At 35.0% G+C, this 21,843-nt stretch overlaps 1 protein-coding gene across 1 annotated transcript in view; it reads left to right on the forward strand.

The window, feature by feature from the left end:
* Positions 1-21,843, forward strand: part of CDH8 (cadherin 8) — a 546,497-nt gene that overhangs the window by 319,660 nt on the left and 204,994 nt on the right. Inside the window, exons 6-7 of the mRNA XM_031950338.1 lie at positions 8,103-8,290; positions 11,162-11,415. Of these exons, the coding sequence (XP_031806198.1) occupies positions 8,103-8,290; positions 11,162-11,415 (442 nt within the window). The remainder of the gene's footprint in view (positions 1-8,102; positions 8,291-11,161; positions 11,416-21,843) is intronic.

The following is a 21,843-nucleotide window of genomic DNA, read 5'->3' on the forward strand; positions in this document are numbered from 1 at the left end:
ATAAAATATAAAAAAACATATAACATTACATTTTAAAACTACATCAACTTGTGGCCTACAGGAATCTTTAAATATTGATTTTTTTTTATTTTGACAATATTGCTTTAGATCATCTTTGACCCTAGGTGGGGAGCCTCTTTGGAACATCCCAGATGATTAACCAGCCATTCCCTACTTGAAGACTTCCAGGTCAAATACACATAAAGACAATTCAAGTGGATATTTTAGAAACATCAGCAGCCATGATTTAAGCAGGATGGAAATGCTTTAGTATGCTTTGTTGTGTACTGCAGATTAGCTTAGGGAACAGTATATACAATATAGATGCCTAACTTTAATCAGGTACAAGTGAAGATTTTCTCTCCTTGACAACATTTTTTTCAAAGTTTGGATAAATTTCAGTAGAAAGGCAGTTGTTTTCTGGAAGAAAACATTCTGGATTTTGGAGTTAGAAGTTTTGAAAGTGAGCCCTTACTCTGTTCCTTGCTATTTTTGTGTAACCTTGGGCAATCCACTTTACTTATAAAAGCCTGAATTTTCTCATCTTTAAAATAAATATAATCCCTCCAGTATTTTCCATTCTAGGAGTTGTTAAGAGTAGATGAGATCAAATATGGAAAATGTTTTGTGAATTATATAATTTTAAGTTACTATTGAAAGTTCTAGGGACTCTGTTGGGGGAAGAGAAGCCAAACATTTTAATATTGATATAATATTTTAATGGGGGAAAGATATTGATAGAAAATAAGAGCTGAATTTCCATTTAAACAATACATTTATATAAATTGAATAGATGACTGCTCAGGATATAGTTACCAAAGTTCCTTTGGAGTTCAGTCACACTGCCTGGAAATATTTCAGACCAACTGTCAGTCATTTGTCAAAAAGAATTTAGTAATGATTTACTATATGTCAGGCATTGACCTAAGCTTTTGGGTGGAGGAGGCTATTAACAACAAATCTGGTCTCTGCTTTCAATCAGCGAAAGATATAGTGCAAACAATTAAGTGCATAGTAAATATAAGCTCTAAAAAGGTGGTAATTTCTTTGAAACCAATTTTTTCCAGGTCATAAATTGTGCTTACCAGTTCAGTGGTATGTAAACAGTTCTATTTCTCCTTCAGATTTTCATTGTGCCACTCATCAAAACTAGAAATCCCATTTGTGCTTAACTCAAGAGACACAGAGCCTGGCAAGGAGATATGCAATCACTGTGCTCTTTCCTTTCCCTTCTGCAGTTGGCAAAGTGAGGATTATGCTTTCTCACTTGTGAAGTCAGGGCAGGGCAGGAGTTCAATAGACTTGAGCATGTGTCTAATGATGCAGACACTTTTATGGGGAGTTTCACAGAGTAGCACATCAATGTAATGGCAAAAGACAGCTCTTTGGGTTGGGACTACCGCACAGGGTCTCTCCATAAGCATTTGCACAGTCTATTTTCTTTCCTTCAGTTTGTGCTTGACCCTTATTATTTGTCAACCATGCTTCTGATGGAAAAGAAGAGTACAGGAATGAATACATATGGTCAAAGGGAAAATGCAGTGGCCCAGGAGCCAGGGGATCTAAGGTTTGATTCCCCCACTAAAAGCTGTGTAACTGAGCAAATCACTTCATCCATGGCCTCAATTTTCTCACTGTAAAATGAGGGAATTGAACTCATATATGACTCAAAATGTAAATTAGCAAATGTTTTATTAAATAGTGAGGCAGATTCAGTCACTGGGCTAAGTGTTGAGTATCTCCTCCTTCCCCCCTTCCATCCCCACCTTCAGATCTATTTTTTTTCTAACTTCTGGGATTGAATCTCATTGAAAAACTCTTTCTAAGGAGGTAGAGGGGAATACTGGGAAGGCTAAACTCTGTACCATCTCCAGTCCTCTTCCCTCCAAAATACATCCTCTCTGCTCTAGTGGGACGTTTCAATACTTATCACTTGAGCCTCATTCTTTTGGCTTAACATTTTGTTCCCTGTTAAAATGCAGGTATGTGTATAAAAGAATAACACTCTAAACCTTATCAAGCATGGACATTTTTATAGAAATGAATTCTCAAGAAAAGGAATTAATAGGAACCAGAGGTTAAGTATGAGGAATTATGACAATTCTGTCCTCTAAAGTTTCCTGACTCTGTGACTTTGGGCATGTTAATTGCTCTAGGTCTGTTTGCTCATCTGTAAAAAGAGGGCATTTTACAGCTGACATCTGGCATACTCTTCACTACTGAGACTATTGTTCTATAATGGATAACTGAAAGGGTTATTGGAGAATAAAAAGAAAAAAGGGGAAGGAAACACACCCCAGTTGTGTTGGATAGGGCCAAAGTCAAAGTACAATGATTTTATACCTTTTCTAAGATCAATCCAATGAGGTCTGCTTCCCCCCAAGACAGCCAACACTGATCTATAAATGGATTTCTCATTTTCACTAAACTATTAATACACTATATAAGCATAGATCCCTATTTCTTAGTGCTGAAACAAAGACAGAAGGTATCCAAGAGTCTTCATGGTTCTTGGTAGCTATCCATATTAGAAACAATTGAATATGTAGCACATAAATTGACTCACATTTCTACCATATTTTTCAACTTTAAATGTACTTTCTTCACACTGACCTTAAGGAGTAGTTTCAATGATTTTCCTATAAGCATAAAGCTTTACAGTGACAATATTCATTCTTAAGCCCAGATCCAGTTTTAAATTTAGTATGTTTTCTTTAATATGTTTGAGCCAAAATAGAGTTATTTTTACCTACATTTTAACAAGGAAAAACAATCTTCAGTCAAAAGAATGAATCTCAAATGGTAAAAATCAAAACATCCCACAAAAGCAGAGAACAGGAATTTTTTTTTGGGGGGAAGGAGAGGAAAATTGGAAAGAAACAAAGGGAAATGATTCATTCAGGGTTGAGCTGGAACTAGGACTGTGCTTTCCTGAATAGCTGGGTAATGCTCTTCCTATTTTAAAAAGCTACCTGCCACAGCTTCAGTGACTGTGAAATGACAGTGAGGGTCATCCAGCTTCTTGAAGAAACTTGGCCTCTTCATTAAATACTCATTCAGACTAGTTGGTCACCTATGTCCATCTCAGCAGAAAGGGTGAGAAGTGAAGAGAGATGATGGATTACTTCTTAAGCAGATTTGAGGTACAGTGGCAGGACAGAATGGTTTGGGCCATCCCTGGGCAAGATTGTATTTTTTGTTTTCTGGATTCTTTTAAATCTCTCACTCCCTTGCTTCTTCCTCTCTATCTTTGCTCTACATTTCTTGGGTTTCCTCTTGGTACTACTTCTAGAGTGTTCCACCCTACCTAACTTTATCTTTTTAGATAGATTAAAACTGAGATGCCTTTTACCCACTTCTCTCAGAAATTCTCAATGTTTCCTTCTACTTGGATAAACTTATGTGTGAAAGAAATGTATAAATCATGATGCGACAGCAAAGGAAAATCAAAGTCATTTTGGGGTTATTGTGAACAATCACACAAGCAGAGAGACAGCTTCTGACTAGGATTAAAAGTGGCTTTGAGCATAGAATAAGAAGTGGGTCATTCAACATAGGTCTCTTAGAAATTCCACAAAGTTTTATCAGAATACACCGTTGAGAGCCAACTAAATGTTTTCTTTACCTCAATTGCTACCTATCCTTAATCACTGAAAAGGTATACTCTCAGTCAAACTGAGACTCTAAGACCTTAGCTTAAAAAGGCTCATATCTCCCATTCCATCCTGGGCCATCGCCAGTCATCTTGATCTATATCTTGCCTCTGGACCCAGATGGTTCTGGAAGGGAAAGTGAGGCAGGTAACCTTACACAGCCCTCCTTCACTTAAATCCAATTCACTTGCATGTCATTACCTCCCTGATGTCATGGTCTTCTTAGAGATTAAAGAATAAACAACAACAGTAACAAATGTCTACTAACCAAAGGGGCTTTTAAATTCAGTAGTCAACAAATTGATGCTTAGGGATACATTTTGGATATAATAAATGTTTGAAGATCTTTAAACTATGTAATTTCAGCCAAATCTGGCTATGGAGAAGATGCTAGAAAGAAGGCAACATAGGGGTAAGTAGGTGGCACAGTGGATAGAGTACCAGCCCTGAAATCAGGAGGACCTGAGTTCAAATCTAACCACTGACACTTAACACTTCCTAGCTTTGTGACCCTGGGCAAGTCATTTAACCCCAATTGCCTCAGGGGGGAAAAAGTTCCTTTATTCAGAAATAAATTCATTTTGCTTCTCTGGGGAAAAAAAAAAAAAAAACTAATTCCTCCTTAGTCTTCATTGCTTCTAAGATTTTAGGGGATTTTTTTGATATGGATTGGGGGAAGAAATTAATGCCACCTAAATTATATTTTTCAGGCTAAGTACTACTAAGGGAAAACGTAATTATGGATTGGGGTGGCTACTAGTTAATTCACTCAATAAATTGGCTGCCCTCAAATCAAAATGATACATACCCTAATAACTCCAATAGATAAATTTTCCTCTATAGAACTTCAAGTAGAGAAAGAATGGAGGGGCAATGTTGATGAACCTGTCTTCAAATAAAAACCTGTTTTCAAATAGTAGACTGCCTTTGATGAATGCTTTGAGTGAGATCTGAATTGGAGATTCCCTCCCTTTCCACTTTCTGACTTATCATTTAGGGTTGCCAGTGTAGTTAATGCTCTAATTAGCAGCTCTTCTTCCTCAGAAAATTATTGTTTGTAGTCAGTAATAGCAGATTACTCCCTTTGTTAGAAGAAATCAATATCAAATATAGTAACATTAATTCAGAGAAAAAAGGAAAATAACAAGTTCAGAAGGTGCCATTTGCAATATCTCTTAAAGATTTCCATGGTAGCTCTAGAAGTAGCAGAATTTGTTCCCTTGATATTTGTCTTAATTAAAATGATAACTGAATGAGATTGCATTTATCCTTACCTGGGCTATCAAATTCCTTAGAATCAGAGTCAGAGGACTATAGGGGTTGGAGTGCCTGGATTTGAAACTGGGAAGATCAAGGGAAAAATTCCTCCCACCTTAGAAGCTTAAGAGTTACATAACCTTGAGATGAGTTCTAACATCTTGAAATCTCAGTGTTGTCATTTGGAAAATTGGGATAATTATAGCACCAATCCGTAGGGAAGTGAAGGTCAAGTTTCTCTGACTGTATCTTACACCTAGAATATTCTCCTTCCTTCACTCCAATTAGTGACATCACTGGCTTCCTTTAATTCCCATTTAAAACCACACCTTCTATAGGAATCTTTCCCTAACTCCTTAATACCAATGCTTTCATTCTATTATTTCCTAATTATCCTGTGCATGACATTCTTGGCATATATTTATTTGGGTGTTATCTCTCCCGTTGTATTGTAAAATACTTCAGGGCAAAAATCATTTCTTGTCTCTTTTTCTATCCCCAACATTTAGCACAGTGCATGGCACATTTTTTTCCCTTTTCAGTTATTCAACTATATCCGATTGTGTTCTCATGAACTATGTATGTACTATCCATGGGATTTTCTTGGAGAAAATACTGGAGTAGTTTACCACTTCCTTCTCTGTCCTGGCACATAATAGGCATTTAATAGATGTTTTGTGAAATGAGTTGAAATTATTTAAGTGACACGTTGTTCAAAATTTAGAGTTCTATGTTATTTGTATAATAAAACATGTTTCAAAGATTTTCTCTCTTTCTAGGTATATATATACATATACACATATTGTTGAGTGATTTATTGACAGTTGCACAATTAGTAAATATCTGAAACAGGCATGTCTTCTGTTTGCTTAATTCTAACTTTTGAGGAATTATTTTCCTCAGTGAGCTTTTGTATCTCCTTTTCCAATTGGTCAATTTTGCCCTCTAAGGCATTTTTCTCCTCATAATTCTTTCACATTTCCTTTTGCACCACTTTCAATTCTTTAATTTTCCCTCTATCTTTCTTACTTGATTTTCAGAATCCCTTTTGACCCCTTCTATGGCCTGAACCCAATTCTTATTTTCCTTGGAAACTTTAGATGTAGGAGCTTTGACTTTTTCCACATCTGAGTGTGTGTTTTGTTCTTCTTGTCAATATGTAACTTTCTGTAGTCAGAAACTTTTTTTGTTGTCTGTTCATTTTCCTAGACTATTATTGGGCTTTTAACTTTGTTTCCAGAGTGGAGGGTTCATTGTCCCACACTTCAGGGATTTTATACAGCTCTTTTTAGAGATCCTTCTAGGCATCTGACCACAAAACATTCTTTTCTGCCTTGGAGCTGTTTGGAGTATCCAGCCCTACCGTAGCTGTAAACTCTAGTGTGCTAAAGTAACAAAGTCCATTGCTTTGCTGACTCTAGGCCCAGGATGAGGACTACATGCAGGACTCCCAACTTGTTGTTACAGACCTATTCTACTGACCTTCCAAGTCTTTCCTGGTGTGCCTGGGCTGATTGGTCCAGAAGTCATCAGCCCCTCTATTGATTCAGATCTGAAGATTTGAACTCGTTGACAATGAGCCTTGGCCAGGTCTGTGTTGGCAGGGCCCATGCTGAGATTGCATGCTAGATTCTCCCCTTGGTTCCACAAACCTTTTCTGCAGATTTTCCAAGCCCTCTTTTGGTCTCTGGGCTGAAAGGTGGTAGCCACCAGTATTTTTGCTGATTGGGCTTGGGCTGGAACTAAGGTTGCACCAGGACTGTATGCTGGAGTCCCACAGTGATGTTATAAAACTTTTCTACTGACCTTCTTAATAGCTTTCAATTGAAAAATGTTCTACTCTGGCTTTTGTGTTCTGAAGCTCTAAAATTTGTCTGGAATCTTTAATTTGGTGTAATTTGGAAGAAAAGTTGGGTGAGTTCCTGCCTTTACTCTATCATCTGGATCATGGACAAAACTTCCTGTTTCTGTTCTTGCTCAAATCCATGTCTTCTGAATTTTAAGTATAACACTGCATCAATAATACCATTCTAAATTTTCCAATTAAGTCACTGATTAAGGATTTGGAAAATGTGAACTAAACTCATCTTCTACATACCAGTAACAGAACTTCAGTTAAAATTATTTGGAAATAGAGAATAATCTTTGTTTTCTTCCTCTACTCCCACAACCCAAGGGTCTTGGTGGCATGCATTTCTGTTTTTGTATGTGTGAACGTAGGAGAGAAAGTAGTGAGTAGGAAAGAAAAGGTATAATTTTAAATAGAGTCTAAGGGATGTAAAAGAAAAATCTCATTTTTAACAACAAAAAACCCCCAAACAATAGCAATGAATTCATATGGTTAAAGAAGTTAAAGAATTCCAAGCTGAAAAATACCTGAGATTAACTAGTTCAATCACTTCATTTGGCAGCTGGGGAAACTAAGCCTCGAAGAAAAAAAAATTCCTTCCTTAAGGACACACATGTTTCTAGTCAAATTTAGGATTGAGTCTAAGGTAGTGCTTTGCTGAGATTTCCTTTCTAAATATTAAAGCCCACCAGCTGGGTTTTTCATTGGCATTAAGATGTCCTTGGCAAACCAATGAACACAGTAATTCGTGGTATGAAGTAGTTATTGTATCTTTTGAAATATGAATGGGAGCACTCCTGAATCTCTACTAATTAGACAGTTTTCTACTCCACAGAAGAATAAATACACACTGTAATTGTATTCTGTCTGGAGAGGTTTGAAGGCAGGGTGTGTGGTCATCAGAGCGGTGAGGACTTTAGTAACAAGAGAAATCTTTCATGTATCTGAACAGCTTGCTGGAGGGCACAGCAGAAGTTTAGTAATTGGATTTTATCAAAAATGGGCTACAAGTCTGTAAATACAAAGGTAAGTTCAAAAGTGCCTTGCAGTGTGTCACACATTGCATCTTTCTGTGCTGAAAATAGCTTAATATTTTATGTTTGGCAACACTGAACATCCCCACAGGCAGTAGATGGGATAATATAGCAATAGAAAAGAGAAGCATTCACACAGAATCAACCAAGTATTCCCACATTATGCTGCTCTAAGTACATAGTTCGAATAAATAAAGGTTGTTTAGCTCAAATCCCATCTATCCACTCAAGGAGGTCAGGAAAGAAGAAGACTTATGATAGAAAAGTTGCAACCTGATTTAATATTAGTGTTTTCCCTTTGTTTTTAAGGTCTGTATCACTTCTCAGTACCGGAAGATGTTGTTCTTGGTACCGCAATAGGAAGAGTAAAAGCAAATGACCAAGATATTGGTGAGAATGCCAGGTCATCTTATGACATCATTGATGGTGATGGGACAGCTCTGTTTGAAATTACTTCAGATGCCCAGGCCCAAGATGGCATTATTAGGCTGAGAAAGGTAAATATTAATTAAGATTTCGAACAGATTTCATATTGAGCAATTGATGTATTTAAAACAATGTTTTATAAATCTAATTTGTTAAAGTACCGAGATAGTATGAGCATTATAGAATAATTATGTTAGACTAAGTATTCTTAGTAAATAGATTTGAATCTTTATGGATTTATTTTATATTACTTTCTTTTATGCAATCTCTAGAGTTTAACCTCTTTTCTTTTTCTTATACACAGTACTACTTATCACATCTCAATGCCTTTGAACAGTCTGCTTTAACCAAGGTTCAACAAATATTTATTAAATGGCCACTTTGTTTATAATAATAAAATATGACAGCCTTATTGAGTGATATATGAGTGTGCCTGACACTCTAGAGTATTTTAGAGAGCAGAATTTAGACATCATTTAGTCCAACTATCTCCTATTCCATATAAGGAAACTGAAGTCCAGAGAAGTTTAAGAACTTGACTACCACCATTGAGATCATTAGTGGCAGAACAAGAAGTAGGGCTAGATTTTCTGATACACAAATCAGAGATATTTCCATTCACAAATTTCCTCCACATTCTCTAGAGGAAGGAATCATAGAACCATTAATCTCCAGAATTGGAAAGGACTATAGAACCCATCTAATCTTATATCTGCCTCAATTTCTGGCATACTATCTCTCCATCATACCCTACTAACCCCCTCCTCACCTTCTCAATCATCTAGTGGTAGTTGGCACCTAATGACCCAGTGAGCAGAAGATTTCACATTATAATGAGCCACAGCCTTGTTGCCTCTCAATTTCCATTTGTCAAATAGATGAATGAAAGCAACTTAAGGCACAATGTGATGAAGTATTTGCAGCCAATTGGCTTCAGATATTTCCCTATGTGAAAAATGGAAGCATTCTTAATATTGATCCCTCTGATTTTAATTATGCAGTGATTACTACACGCCAAAGTGTTTATATAATTTACTAGCCAAAAATAGCTGGCTGATTATTGTGGGGTAGCTTTAAACACAGCAGGACTATTTTGGGGGACTACAGACTCTGAGCACCAAGAGTCCTGAATGAATAGTAATGGAAAGGTGTGTAAAGGTGAATTATGTTGGAAACTGAGCGTGATAAAGGGATAGTTAAATTGAGTATTGACCAACCAAGATATGTTTCTGTGGGAGAAAAAGATGCCAAGGGTCCCCCATGTCATTTTTATTGTTATCATTAGTAATCTATTATATATTATGAGACTTTTTTATGAACTAAAGCAATTAACCTTTTGCTCTAGCTCCCTTCAGAGTTATTCATAAACTCGAAAGCCTTCAAATTGTCACTGTGAATATTTGTCTTTGCACCACCAGTCACTTCTGTATTACAGTAGTATTGCAGTGAGCAATTTCTTAGGGAGTATTATTTACAAAAAGCAATAGTTTTCTACCAGTGGAAATTCACATGGCATAAGAATGTAGAAATTATGATACACCTACAAATATGTATGTATGTAATATATATGAATGTATTCTGAGACTTCTGCAAAGAATCTGAGATCACAAATATGTGCAGCAGGGATGATTGCCAAATTATGGATATGCTGATGTTGAATAATCTATTCATAGGTACAAGAGCCTAGTAATTTCAGAAAAGACAAGAAAAGTGTGTGTGCGTGGCTTGTTTACTAGGAAATTTTCAAATACAAAAATCAACACAAATTTTTTCAAGTAAGAATGTATATTTAAGCTTTCACAGACTTTCTGAAAGAGTCTGATAATTTCTATTCGTGTTCCCATTTTTATCCCACCTCAAATCTTAAGTTCTATTTTTTATGAGAAATTGTGATGTAAATCTAACTACCTTTTTTGAGACATTCCAAATTTGTGTCCTTGAAATTTGAAATTATTATGAGAGGTAGAGAATGGTATTGTGATGATGCAGATGCAGATGTGTGTGTCAAGTTGCTAATATGGATTTATTCAAGGAACATTTTTTTTACCTAGTGCCTTTCGTTAACTATAATTTTATGATTTTTAAAGATATGAAATATGAATGACCAAAATTTTAGCAGTTATGATGCAATGAGGAAGCTTCAGATGGCTTCTAAAAGGATGGGAAAGGTATAAGCAAAAATCTATTTATACCATCCTCTATCTTGTCATTTAGAGTCTAGTAAGAAAATAAGCACATCAACATATATACACATACATCTCTTCATAAGGATACCTCTTTATGTAATACAAATCACAGGATAGAATGCTTTCAAGGAAATCCTGATGAAAGATAAACTTCATTTGGCTTCCTGATTAGTAGTGCAGGAATTCTTTGGAAACAGAATTGTGTGTTGTTTTTTTTAAAGCACACATACTTTTTTTTATTAGGATCAGTGTTAAATTCCACTTTATAATGTCTCTTTAGACCAAACAGTGGTTATTTCTAGCCCTTTCCATTTCACACACTGTTGTAGAAATAATAAAATATTTTTCCCAGATAGAGATGGTGTGCAATGCCTCCTTATCTCCTACTAGCAGAGGACCGATTAAATGTATGATTAGTATGCAGGTCACATCAACACTAGTAAAATTTTATTACAGATCCAAAGTGAAATTTTAATGGTACAATTCATGACGAAGAATATTTTGTGAATTTCCCTGAAAAAGAGGAAAACAAAACAAAACAATAGGAGATTGCTTTCACTGAGCCTGTATAATAAACAGATATCAATAAATGCCTATAAAATTTACAGGTTGGATCCTTGGGAATGGGAAGCAATTGCATTAAAGCTCACTGAATGTGTTTAAATGCACATAACTTTCATCCATCAGCATTATATTCATTTGTTCTTGCTTCTGTGGTCATTAGTGAGAGACATTCATCTTTGTCATTCTTAACAGCCTCTGGACTTTGAGACCAAAAAATCCTATACGCTGAAGGTAGAAGCAGCCAATGTTCATATTGATCCCCGCTTCAGCAGTAGGGGACCATTCAAGGATACAGCTACAGTAAAAATCGTAGTGGAGGATGCTGATGAGCCTCCTGTCTTCTCATCACCTACTTATCTTCTGGAAGTCCATGAAAATGCTGCCATTAATTCTGTGATTGGTCAAGTGACTGCTCGTGACCCTGATATTTCTTCCAGTCCTATAAGGTATTTCTTCTTTAAAGTTAGTTTTGGGAAGTATGTTAGTTAGTTTGGTTAGCATACCAAGGGTATTTGCATACAGAGTAAAAGTTTGTTAGAATCTATGCTTTCTTCCCAGATCATGCTAAATTGTGACAGTTTCCCCCCTTCAGCCCTTTGAAAAAGCAGAGAGGCAAAAGTTTATACATCCTGGTTGAGTTCACTTGATTTTGTTGCTCTGTTTACATGTTTTTAGCAATAAAAAATGCAAAAAGCACTTGATTGTTTCTCCTCTTTTGACAGTTATGGTGAATTAAATATAAGAAAGTGGAGGAATGAGACAGCTGGACCTAACCCCTCAGGAGGCACCTCTATCATTTTTCTATTTGGCTTTTAAATAATCTTCTGATCTTTAAGTGGATAATTCTGATTGGTTAGCATTTCTGGAATGGTGCCATAGGGTAGATATTGTTTTGTGTGTTTTCTAAAATACCCTTTGGAAAAAAAAATCCCTTTGTTTATACTTTCTCACTTCTGAATTCTTCTGAGAATGGGAAATAATCTTTCATATGGGTTTTCTAAAAATGAAGCTAAATTCTCCTCCCACTGGTCCTTCTCCAACTTGTACATGTCTTTTTCCCTTTGCCAATCGTCCATATGACAGGACAGGTACTCTGGCTAAATAGATTTCTTCCCAAAGAACACTGAAAATCTATAACTTGCTCACTGGTCTCCAGGGGTGAAGGCTTGGCTAATGATGTGTTTGAGTGTGGATTTCAAATATAGTCTTAGAGATTTTTTTTTGGTATTAAAAAAAATACCTAGAAGGAAGATATCTTTTCAAAGAATTTTATAGGTTAAACCATGAAATAGATAGTAACTCATGCCTGCTTTTGTATACAAGTTTAAAAGCCCAATTCCCATTTAATTATTTGACTCTAGAAAACTATAGCCAGAATTCTGCTTAGCTATCTTATTTATTAAACTCAGTTTTAAAATACTAACTACTTTCTCACCTCCCAGAAAAGTGGCTAAATCTGTGATGGTGAATGATTTCACATTGAAATGGAAACTGGATTTACCAGTCTGCTGCTAAAGCATGAATTTGTACAAAGAGAAGTCCACCAGACATTTACAGTGGGACCATTTTGCTTGAAAATATTTCTATTATAGTAGTGGTTGTTTTATTCTCCATTCCAAGGTTTAGGATATTTAACAAACATGAAAAGACAAATGCTTTACTTTTTCAACTAGGTAGTAAAATGGATAGAGTAATGATCAGGAAGATCTGAGTTCAATTCAGCTTCATTGTAGGATAAGTAATTTTACTTTTGTCTGCCTCAATTTCCTCATCTGTGAAACAGAGATAATAATAAAGTCTATCCCCCCGGGGTTGTAGTGAGGAGGAAAAAATATGATATTATTTGTAAAGAATACCTTAAGACATAATATACATAATTACTATTTTTGGATTTGAAACTTGCCTCTATGGTTTTTTACCAGTAACCTCCAGCTAATGGCTTAAGCTCTTTCTGACTATTTGTTTCTCTTCATCTATAAAATGAGAAAGCTGCACTACATAGATGGTCACTGAAATCTTCTGGAACTCTAGACCTGTGATCATAAGATTATATCACAGGGATATAAATTAATTTTTCATCAGAAGATAATTCTCTCAGAGAAGGAAAATCATCATTTGGGGAATTGTGTGTTGTTCACATGGTAAGATTGGATCTCCTTGATCCTTTCTCAGACCTAAAAAAATTCAATGTATTGTGGGCATCATAATTACTCTCATTTAACCTATATATACACTTATAAAGGAATAATGACAAATAATAGAGAAGGCAACAACTAGTGAAGGAAACTATTGGTATTTCTTCTCTGATTGATTAGAGGGCTATAGAGTCACTCTTTCAAGGTCACTGAGATTGCCTGCTGAGATGTGAACAAATTCAGAGTTCCGCATTTCTCCTTTTCTTTCTTCTCCTAAATTACACAATAAAGAGATATGTACTTATTATATGTAAATCTTCTCTTTCCCCTGTGAATATTTCTCCAAATCAACAGAGACTGTATTAGGGGAGGAGAAAAGGGAGGACAGAAAGAGAAGAGGAAGCAACAGTCTTCTATTCTTCTCATTTACTCCACAGTCTCTACCAAGAAATAAAAAGAAGAGGGAAATGTTTTGGTGTAATTTAAATAACATAGCTCCCAAATTTCAGTTTGGCATCAAATTAAATGTAATATGACTCCATAGGACAAGTATGAAGGAGAGAAGTGATTTGCAGACTGTTATTTATTATCTGTGTTTTCTATATAGTTTCAGATAGATTATGTTTTCCTCTCTACACACGATCAAGTTAATTTGAGTGCAAAGCTGAATTTTCCAACTAGCCAGTGCAATTCAGAGCTTCCAAACTGTCAGGCTCAAAAAAGGCAGCAATTTAACCTTGCTTTATCTGGAGGACATACATATTCAGGGGGAAAATATTGGTGGGGGAGGAGGAGAGAAGGAAAAAAAAAGAAGACTGGGTTATTGTAGCTCTGGGACAGCAGTATTTTATATGCTGACAAAAATGTATTCATCTTTTATGCAAATATTTACTTTGTCATTCAATAAGAAATATATACATATCAGAGCATATGCCACATTACATTCTCTACTGTCCAGACTGCCTTGGAGATGCAATGAATCTTTTCTGTAACATATATGGAGATACTAGTAACATCTTGTATTTTTAATAGTGCTTTCAGGGGAAAAAATATGTGCTGTGACAAGGAGGCATGACCTCCCCATTTTTCCCTTGGGAAATATGCCTTTATGAAGCAGTTTTCACTTTGAAATGATCCATAATTTTCTAGGTTATTGATTATCAAATGATAACAGCTAGTCCCTCATCAAATCTCTAATTCAAATTCTAGCTTAATATATGTTTTTAATTAAAAATTACATTTTGAGAGCAATAAATGAAAAGAGATATTTCATTTATAACAACTGCATACATAAAAGCCTAATAAGCCAAATACAGTCAGGATTTTGACATTGGATTATTACAGTTTCTATCGTTTCATCTACAGCTTTTCATAAGTAATGGTAGATTAGTTTAAATTATCTAAGAAGAGGAAAAATAGCATATTTCTGCCCTAAATGCTTTCAGAGACAGCTTAGTTCCCTTCTTACCAAGGTTCTACAATACCAAAAATGAAGAAGTAAGCCTAGAATTTAGGAATGACAAACATTTCAGACTAGCAGCAGCTGGCCCATTGGCTGTGTGGGCCCACAGACTCCCTTCAGTCCCTCCATCTGGGTTCAGTGATGGTTTGTCAAGGAGCCAAATTGTTCCTGAGGAAAAAAAAATTGATATCCTTTTGAATAAAACCAAGCGTTGGAAGACAAGCCCGTCATGCCTGAAAGTCAAACATGGATAGTGCTTTTGCAAGGGATAGTGCCTTCATTACCCACTATATCTTGGCCTGGATCTTGTGATGCTTCACTCACTTAATTCCTTGGTCATCTTCATGTAAGTTATCCATGCCTTCCCATCTTCCATGTACCTATCCCTTACAATTTGTTTTGGGGATATAAACATATTAACTCTTTTATTATTTCTATGAAGGGTGTGTCAATATAGTCTCCTATAGACTTTATCATCATCCCAATAATTTTTAAAACCGATCTATTTCTTATAGCCACTACTTGCTTATGTGATGCCTCTCACATTAAAATATGTGCGTCTTGTGGCAGGGAATATTTTTGCTGTCTATGATATATCTAAGTACTTGGCACAAAGTTTGGCACCTTGTAGGAAATTTATAGAGGCTTTTAAAATTATGTGTTTATATGTGTGTGTGCTTAAATGAAAATTTAGAGATAAATTTGAATAGAATGTAAAGTTCTTAGGAAATCTTACTTAAGATAATGATATAATTGTAGAGGATGAAAACTTCACTTGGAAAAGTGATTCATCTTATTATTTAGTTAGTTCCATTTGTACAGATCCCACTCTTTCATGTTTTAATAAATTTAAGAAGGAATGTGATTCTTTATAATTTACTGAGTCTTAGTTCTATTAGATATTTGAGTTTGTATGAACATTTTGTTTTATTAATCTACACAATTAAAAAGACAATGGAAAGATACAGTGTAGACCCAGGAAGGTGTTGACATTTTTCAAAATAGAGTAGTGGAAATAACACTAAACTTGGAGTGAGAACACATAAGTTCAAAGTTCAGCCACACTATTCACTTTGGTAGGCAACTTTGGAAGAACAAATTCATTTTATGAGCCTGAGTTTCTTCATTTTGAAAATGAAGGGATTGGGTTAGATGATGTCTCTGTTGCATTTTAGTCTTACTTGTTCAATTCAATGACCTTTTCTTAAGGGTCATTCTCCTTAAACAATCTATAACCTACACTGTTGATCACTCTCTTTCCTCCTTCATATTCTCTTATCTCATATCTCTTCAGTTTTTTGGTGCACTACTTTCTAGTTTTTCTTATACCTAACTATTCCTTTTCTGTCTCCTTTGCTAGATCCCCTTCCAAATCAAGGTCCTCTAAGTGTAGATGTCCCTCTGGGTTCTATCCTGGGTTCTCTTCTCTTTTCTCTCCATATTACTTCACTTAGTGATCTTATCAACTCCTCTGGATTTAATTACCATTTTTATGCTAAAGATTCTCAAATTTACCTTTCCTGCCTTTCTCTGTCGATTTCCAATCTTATAATTCCAACAGCTTTTCTAACATCTTGCACAGAATGTCCAATAGACATCTTAAACTCAACATGTCTAAAACAGAACTCCTTATCTTCCCTCCTAAATCTTCTCCTCCTTCTCTATTACTATAAAGGTTAATACCATTCTTCCAGTCCCTCAGGTGCACAAGCTACAAATCATCCTGGACTCCTTACCATCTCTCATCCTTCAGATCCACGCTGTTCCCAAGACCTGCCAATTTCACTGTTGCAACATCTCCCAGGTACACTTCACTCTTCTGAGACTGTCACACCTGGGTATAAACATTTACCACTTAACATCTTGATTAGTGCACTAGCCTAGGGTCTGCCTACCTCAAGTTTGTCTCAACTCTAAACCATCCTCCATTCAACTACTGATTTTCTTAAGTATAAATCTGATCATGTTACCCTTTCCCCTTCTTCCTTCATTGCCTTTCCTCTATCCTCAACAAACATGCTCAATACAAAATGTTTTTGTTTGACATTCAAAGACCTTAAAACTTAGTTGTCTCCTACCTTTCCATCTTCTTATGCTTTATTTCTTAACATGTATTCTTTGATCCAGGGATATTGGCCTTCTGACTATTTCAATAACAAGATACTCCACTTCTTAGCTCTGGGCATTTTCTCCAGCTATACCCAAAATCTAGAATGCTTTTTCTTTCTCTAGTCAGACTACTGCCATCCACTTTCTTTTAAGTACTAAATAAAATCCCACTTTCTACAGAAAGGCTTTCTTTATCCCTCTTAATGCCAGTGCCTTCTCTTTTGTAATTATATTTTATTTATGTTGTAGATAGCTTGCTTTGTATTTATTCATTTGAATGCTGTCTCCTCTATTAAGCTGTAAGCTTTTTAAAGAAAGCAACTGTCATTTATTTCTTTTTGTATCCTCAGAACTTAGCATAATGCTTGGACCATCATAAGCACTTAATAAATGTTTTTTGATTGGTTAATCTACAAGGAGCTGTTTTTTGTTTTTGTTTTTGTTTTTTAGGAAGAGTGAAAAACAATAGATAAATAACTAGAGTCCTACATTGGTATCTCTTTAAAATATAAGAAATGGAGTAAGGTTCCCAGGAATTTAGTAGAACTGTGTGATACTTTTTAGGATAAGAATTTAGGATAAGAATTATTCAGGATAAGGTGTGAAGAGGTTATAAAGCATGAGATTTCAGCTTAATATATGGTGGTGGTGGTGATCGTGGTAGTGATTAATAATTGGTGTAGATAACTCCAAATGATTAATAATTGATGTAGATATCTCCAAAAGAATATACTCCATCAAATGATACAGATCAACAACTTTTCTGCTAGTGTCTGAGACCAGATTTGAACTCAGGAAGATGAGTCTTTTTCACTCTGGATCTGCCATTGTATCCACTATGCTACCCAGCTGCCCATTCACAATGCTGTAATTCATATTCATATAAGATTTTTAAGAGGCTACATAAGAATATAAATTGCTTGAGAGAGGGAACATTTTTTGATTTGTCTTCCTATCTGGAGTGATTCACATAGTTTGGCACTCTTAATCCTTGGCTGTGGAATTGAGTACCAAATGCAAAGTGCTTTTTTCTACCACTATTGTAGAAGAAGAAGAGGAAGAAGAAGAAAAAAAGCACTATTATTCTCATGTGATCATTGAAGAAAATGATTTTTTAGGGAGTAATCTGTAAAACAAAGTTAAGGGAATCATCCAAAATCAGTCAATTAACTGATTTCTGGAGTAAAAATTTGAAATCTTGATTTAAAATCCAGTGTTCTTTCCAATATCCAAGCCATGATTACATTTATTCTTATTCTGGGAAATCTCAATCATTTCAGAGGGTTTTACCTGTATTTGGAAAGCTTTATACAGTTTAACTGTTTAATAACAATAATAAAAAAGAGGGATTAGAAAGAGAATGTTATGAAGAGAAAAGAACTAAAAGTCAGTCTACTGGATTCTTATATTGTTTCTAATATTCAGTCCTCCTTCACTTAAATCCAATTCACTTGCATATCATGACATCATCTTTCTGATATCGTGGTCCTTTTGAAGAATAAAAATATAATAAATAAATAAATAATAGTAACAACAATATTTTGCCCAAAGAAGAGAAGGGTTAGAGCTAATTAATCAGTCAAAACAAAATGACTTCGAGGTTTACATCTTTAATTCTATGTGCCAGGAAGTTATAGCCCCAGCAAAAAGAAAAAGGACACAAACTTTGCTCCTAAGTAGCTTGCATTCAATTAAGGTAAATAATGTAGACACATATACATTTATATAAAATTGTAAAAAGCAATGCAAGTACTTGAGGGCGATGCACTAATGGCTTACTAGATATACAAATAACTCATGGTGGTATGAGTGGAGGCATATGGATGTATATGTGTTTGAGTGTGTGTGTGTGTGGGTGGGTGTGTGTGTGTGCTTGAACTGATTCCTGTAGAAATATGATAATTTTCAGAAATACAGGCATGAGGAAAAGCATTCCAAAAATGGACAAAAAGAACTTTCAAAGGCATGGTGATAGAAAGTGGAATGTCATGTTTGAGGAATAGCAAGAAAGCCAGTTTGGATATATTTTTGAGTGTGAGAAAGGGAGTATTGAATAATTAACTTGGGAAAAGTTTGGAGCCAGATTGTGAATGGCTTTAAATGACAAATTAACTGTCTTCAAATATTTGGAGGAGTAGATTCTACATGTTTTGCTTTGCCAAACTGGGCAAAAGTAGAACCTGTATATGAAAGTAACAGAGTAGATTTGAATTCAATATAAGGAACACCTTCCTAAAAATTAGCATGTCCTTGAGCTGCTTCACTGGTCTTCAAATATTTTCCTAATGGAAGTCTTTTGATGTTGAATGCTTACTTGTCAGGTTAATTCTTGTTTCAGGTAATGATTGTGCCAAATGACAGCTGAGGGTTTTTTTTTTCAGTTCTGAAGTTTTATTTAATATGAGTTTAAATGTTTGAAAAGGAAAGTAATAGGACTGTCCTATTAAGAGCTAGATTGAACATATATACAAACAAACAAAAAATCTGTTAGAAATGTCAAAACTCCTTTTGTGTTTGGATTAGGTATCGATAAAGAAGTGTATGTGGCAGAAGGGAGGGAAGATAATTGAAGTGAGTAAATTTGGTTGCCAGGATATCACTCTTAACTGGAGAAAAAAAATATATATGAGATTCATGCTGTTGGAGATTCATGCTATCATTCTCTTTTCACTAGCTGAGAGAAGATGAATAGACAAGATGAAGTCATTGAATAGAGTTAAGAGTTGTTCACCACTGTGCAAAGATGGAGCAGGGACTTTTAGGCCTCTGGAATTAGGAGAATAACAATAAAAATTTTTTGCTAGAGCAATTAGATGTAGCAACAGAGCAATTAGTGCCTACAAGGCACAAAATTGGGCAAGTTTTTTTGTTTCATTTGCTTTCTGTTTTTTTTTTTCTTACTCTTAAGCATATCTGAAAGGGATATAAAGATTTCATTTAAAGCAGAATAAAGAAATCCAGGGTTAAATTAAGGAGTAAGAGATACCAGCTGTAGTTTGATGGGAAAATTTAGTTGCTATTTCTAAGCAATATTTTTTCAGTAATCCAAGAAATAATATTTATTATAGGTGGCATAATGACATATATGGCAGTTAAAGATCAAAGGCAGTTATGGAACAGGAAGGCAATATTCGAGATCCCTCCTGAAGCAGATGACACTCAGGATTATTAGTGGAGTACCAAAATAGAAAGCAATTCAGGAAGGAATAGAATTCAGAAGGAAGCATCCAGGTCAGCTCACCATGGGAAAGTCCAAGAATAAAGATGCTAAGAAGAATAAAATATGTAAGAGTGAGGCAGTGTTAGGCCAAAAAAAAAAAAAATTCACAGATTTTATCTAAAAAGTCCAAGATTAGATAATAATCAGCTACTCTAAATTTTGCTGCACCTGAAGCCATTAGCAGTCATCTTGACCCATGTCATTCTTGCCATTGGATTCCATTGGTTCTGGAAAAGAGTATGAGGCTGATGTCTCTGCACAGCTCTTCCGGTTCGTTTGTAAGTCAACACATCACCCTCTTGATGTCATCAGTTTTTTTTTTTTTTTTTTTCCCAGAATGAAGTATAAACAAAAATAAACAATAGGTTCTAGCATGAATATTGTCTTTCCTTAAATTTGTTTTTACTATCATTTAAACACAATTGCTGATATACTGATATAGTTGAGTAGCTGATGTGTTTTAATGCATCTAAACTATTATCCTGACTACCTACCAAAGAAGAAATGCCTACGTATTTGATTAATGTACTTAAAATCCATTTAGTTGCTGGTGATAATTGAAATTGCTCTCCCTACATATTCAAAAACGAAAAGCTGATATCTGCAGGGCTGGCCTTCCAAAAATAAATGAATGATATGACTGCTAAAATAATTCTGAGTGGATTAAAACAAACGTTTGGTTTTTGTTTTTCATTTTCTTAATGATGCTACTACACCTTTTGGTCCCCATTCTCTATTGTGAGATCATTGTTGTTGTTCAGTCATTTCAGAATCTCCATGACCCCTTCCTGAATTTTCTTGGCAAAGATACTAGCGTGATTAACCATTTCCTTTTCCAGCTTATTTTACAGATGAGGAACTGAGGCAAACAGAATCAAGTGAATTACTCAGGGTGATACAGCTAGTAAGTATCATAGGCTGAATTTGAACTCAGATCTTCCTGACTCAAGCTCTACAAGCTAACCACTATAATACTTATCCACCCAAGATTATCATAGCATATGTGAAATAGAGAAAAAGAAGCAAGCCAAGAGAGAAAGGAAATCAGGATCTTGATTGTAGTTTGATAAAAAGTGAAAAGCCCTGGGTACAAATCCTAGTTGTCCTTATTTTGGGCAGTGAAGTTGCCATTCATTTTGTTCACTAATAAAAGCTGTAGTAGTAATAGTAGTAGTAGTAGTAATAGTAGTAGTAGCAGTAGTAGTAGAGATGTAACAGTAATAACAATATCCACAATACTAATAGCATTTTATAGCACTTTAAAGTTTGCGGAGTTTTGTATTAACTCATTTTAATCTCATAATAAAACTAGGAGAAAGATATTATTGTTGTCTTTATTTTACACATGAGGAAACTGAGACAAACAGTGGACAAGTGACTTGCCTTATTCATACAACTAGTAAGTATCTGAGGATGTCTTTGAAGTTTGAAGTGGGCTGTCAGGTCCAGTGCTTTATCCATTACATCATCAAGGTATTCTAAAGCAAGCATTTGCAAATCATAAAGTTATTATGAAGATAAATCTTTGAAAACTATAACATATTATAGAAATTCTAGTCAAGGATTATAATTGTGGATAGAAAATTATCAAGACAACATAATCACATAATGTTTAGAACTGTAAAGTTTCAAATTTTCACTTAATATTTGAAGTGACATAACATATTTAAAATAAAATAAACTTGGAAACAGCTTTTAGTGATACAAAATTATCATCTATATTACATAAATTACATTAGACTATTCAAAGGTAAGGTTAGTAATATCATATTAAAGAAATAATGTCATTTTTCATAGCAATTGATGTTTTCTTATCTTGGAATCCAGAGAGTAAGGTGAATATCCAAGCTTCATTAAGCTTCAATACATCAACATGAGCAAGTTAATGAATTTCCAAACTTCCATTTTTACATTGATAAGATGGAAATAGTAATTGTTTAAATCACAT

Source organism: Sarcophilus harrisii, chromosome 2, assembly GCF_902635505.1.
Source record: "Sarcophilus harrisii chromosome 2, mSarHar1.11, whole genome shotgun sequence".
NCBI lineage: Eukaryota > Metazoa > Chordata > Mammalia > Dasyuromorphia > Dasyuridae > Sarcophilus > Sarcophilus harrisii.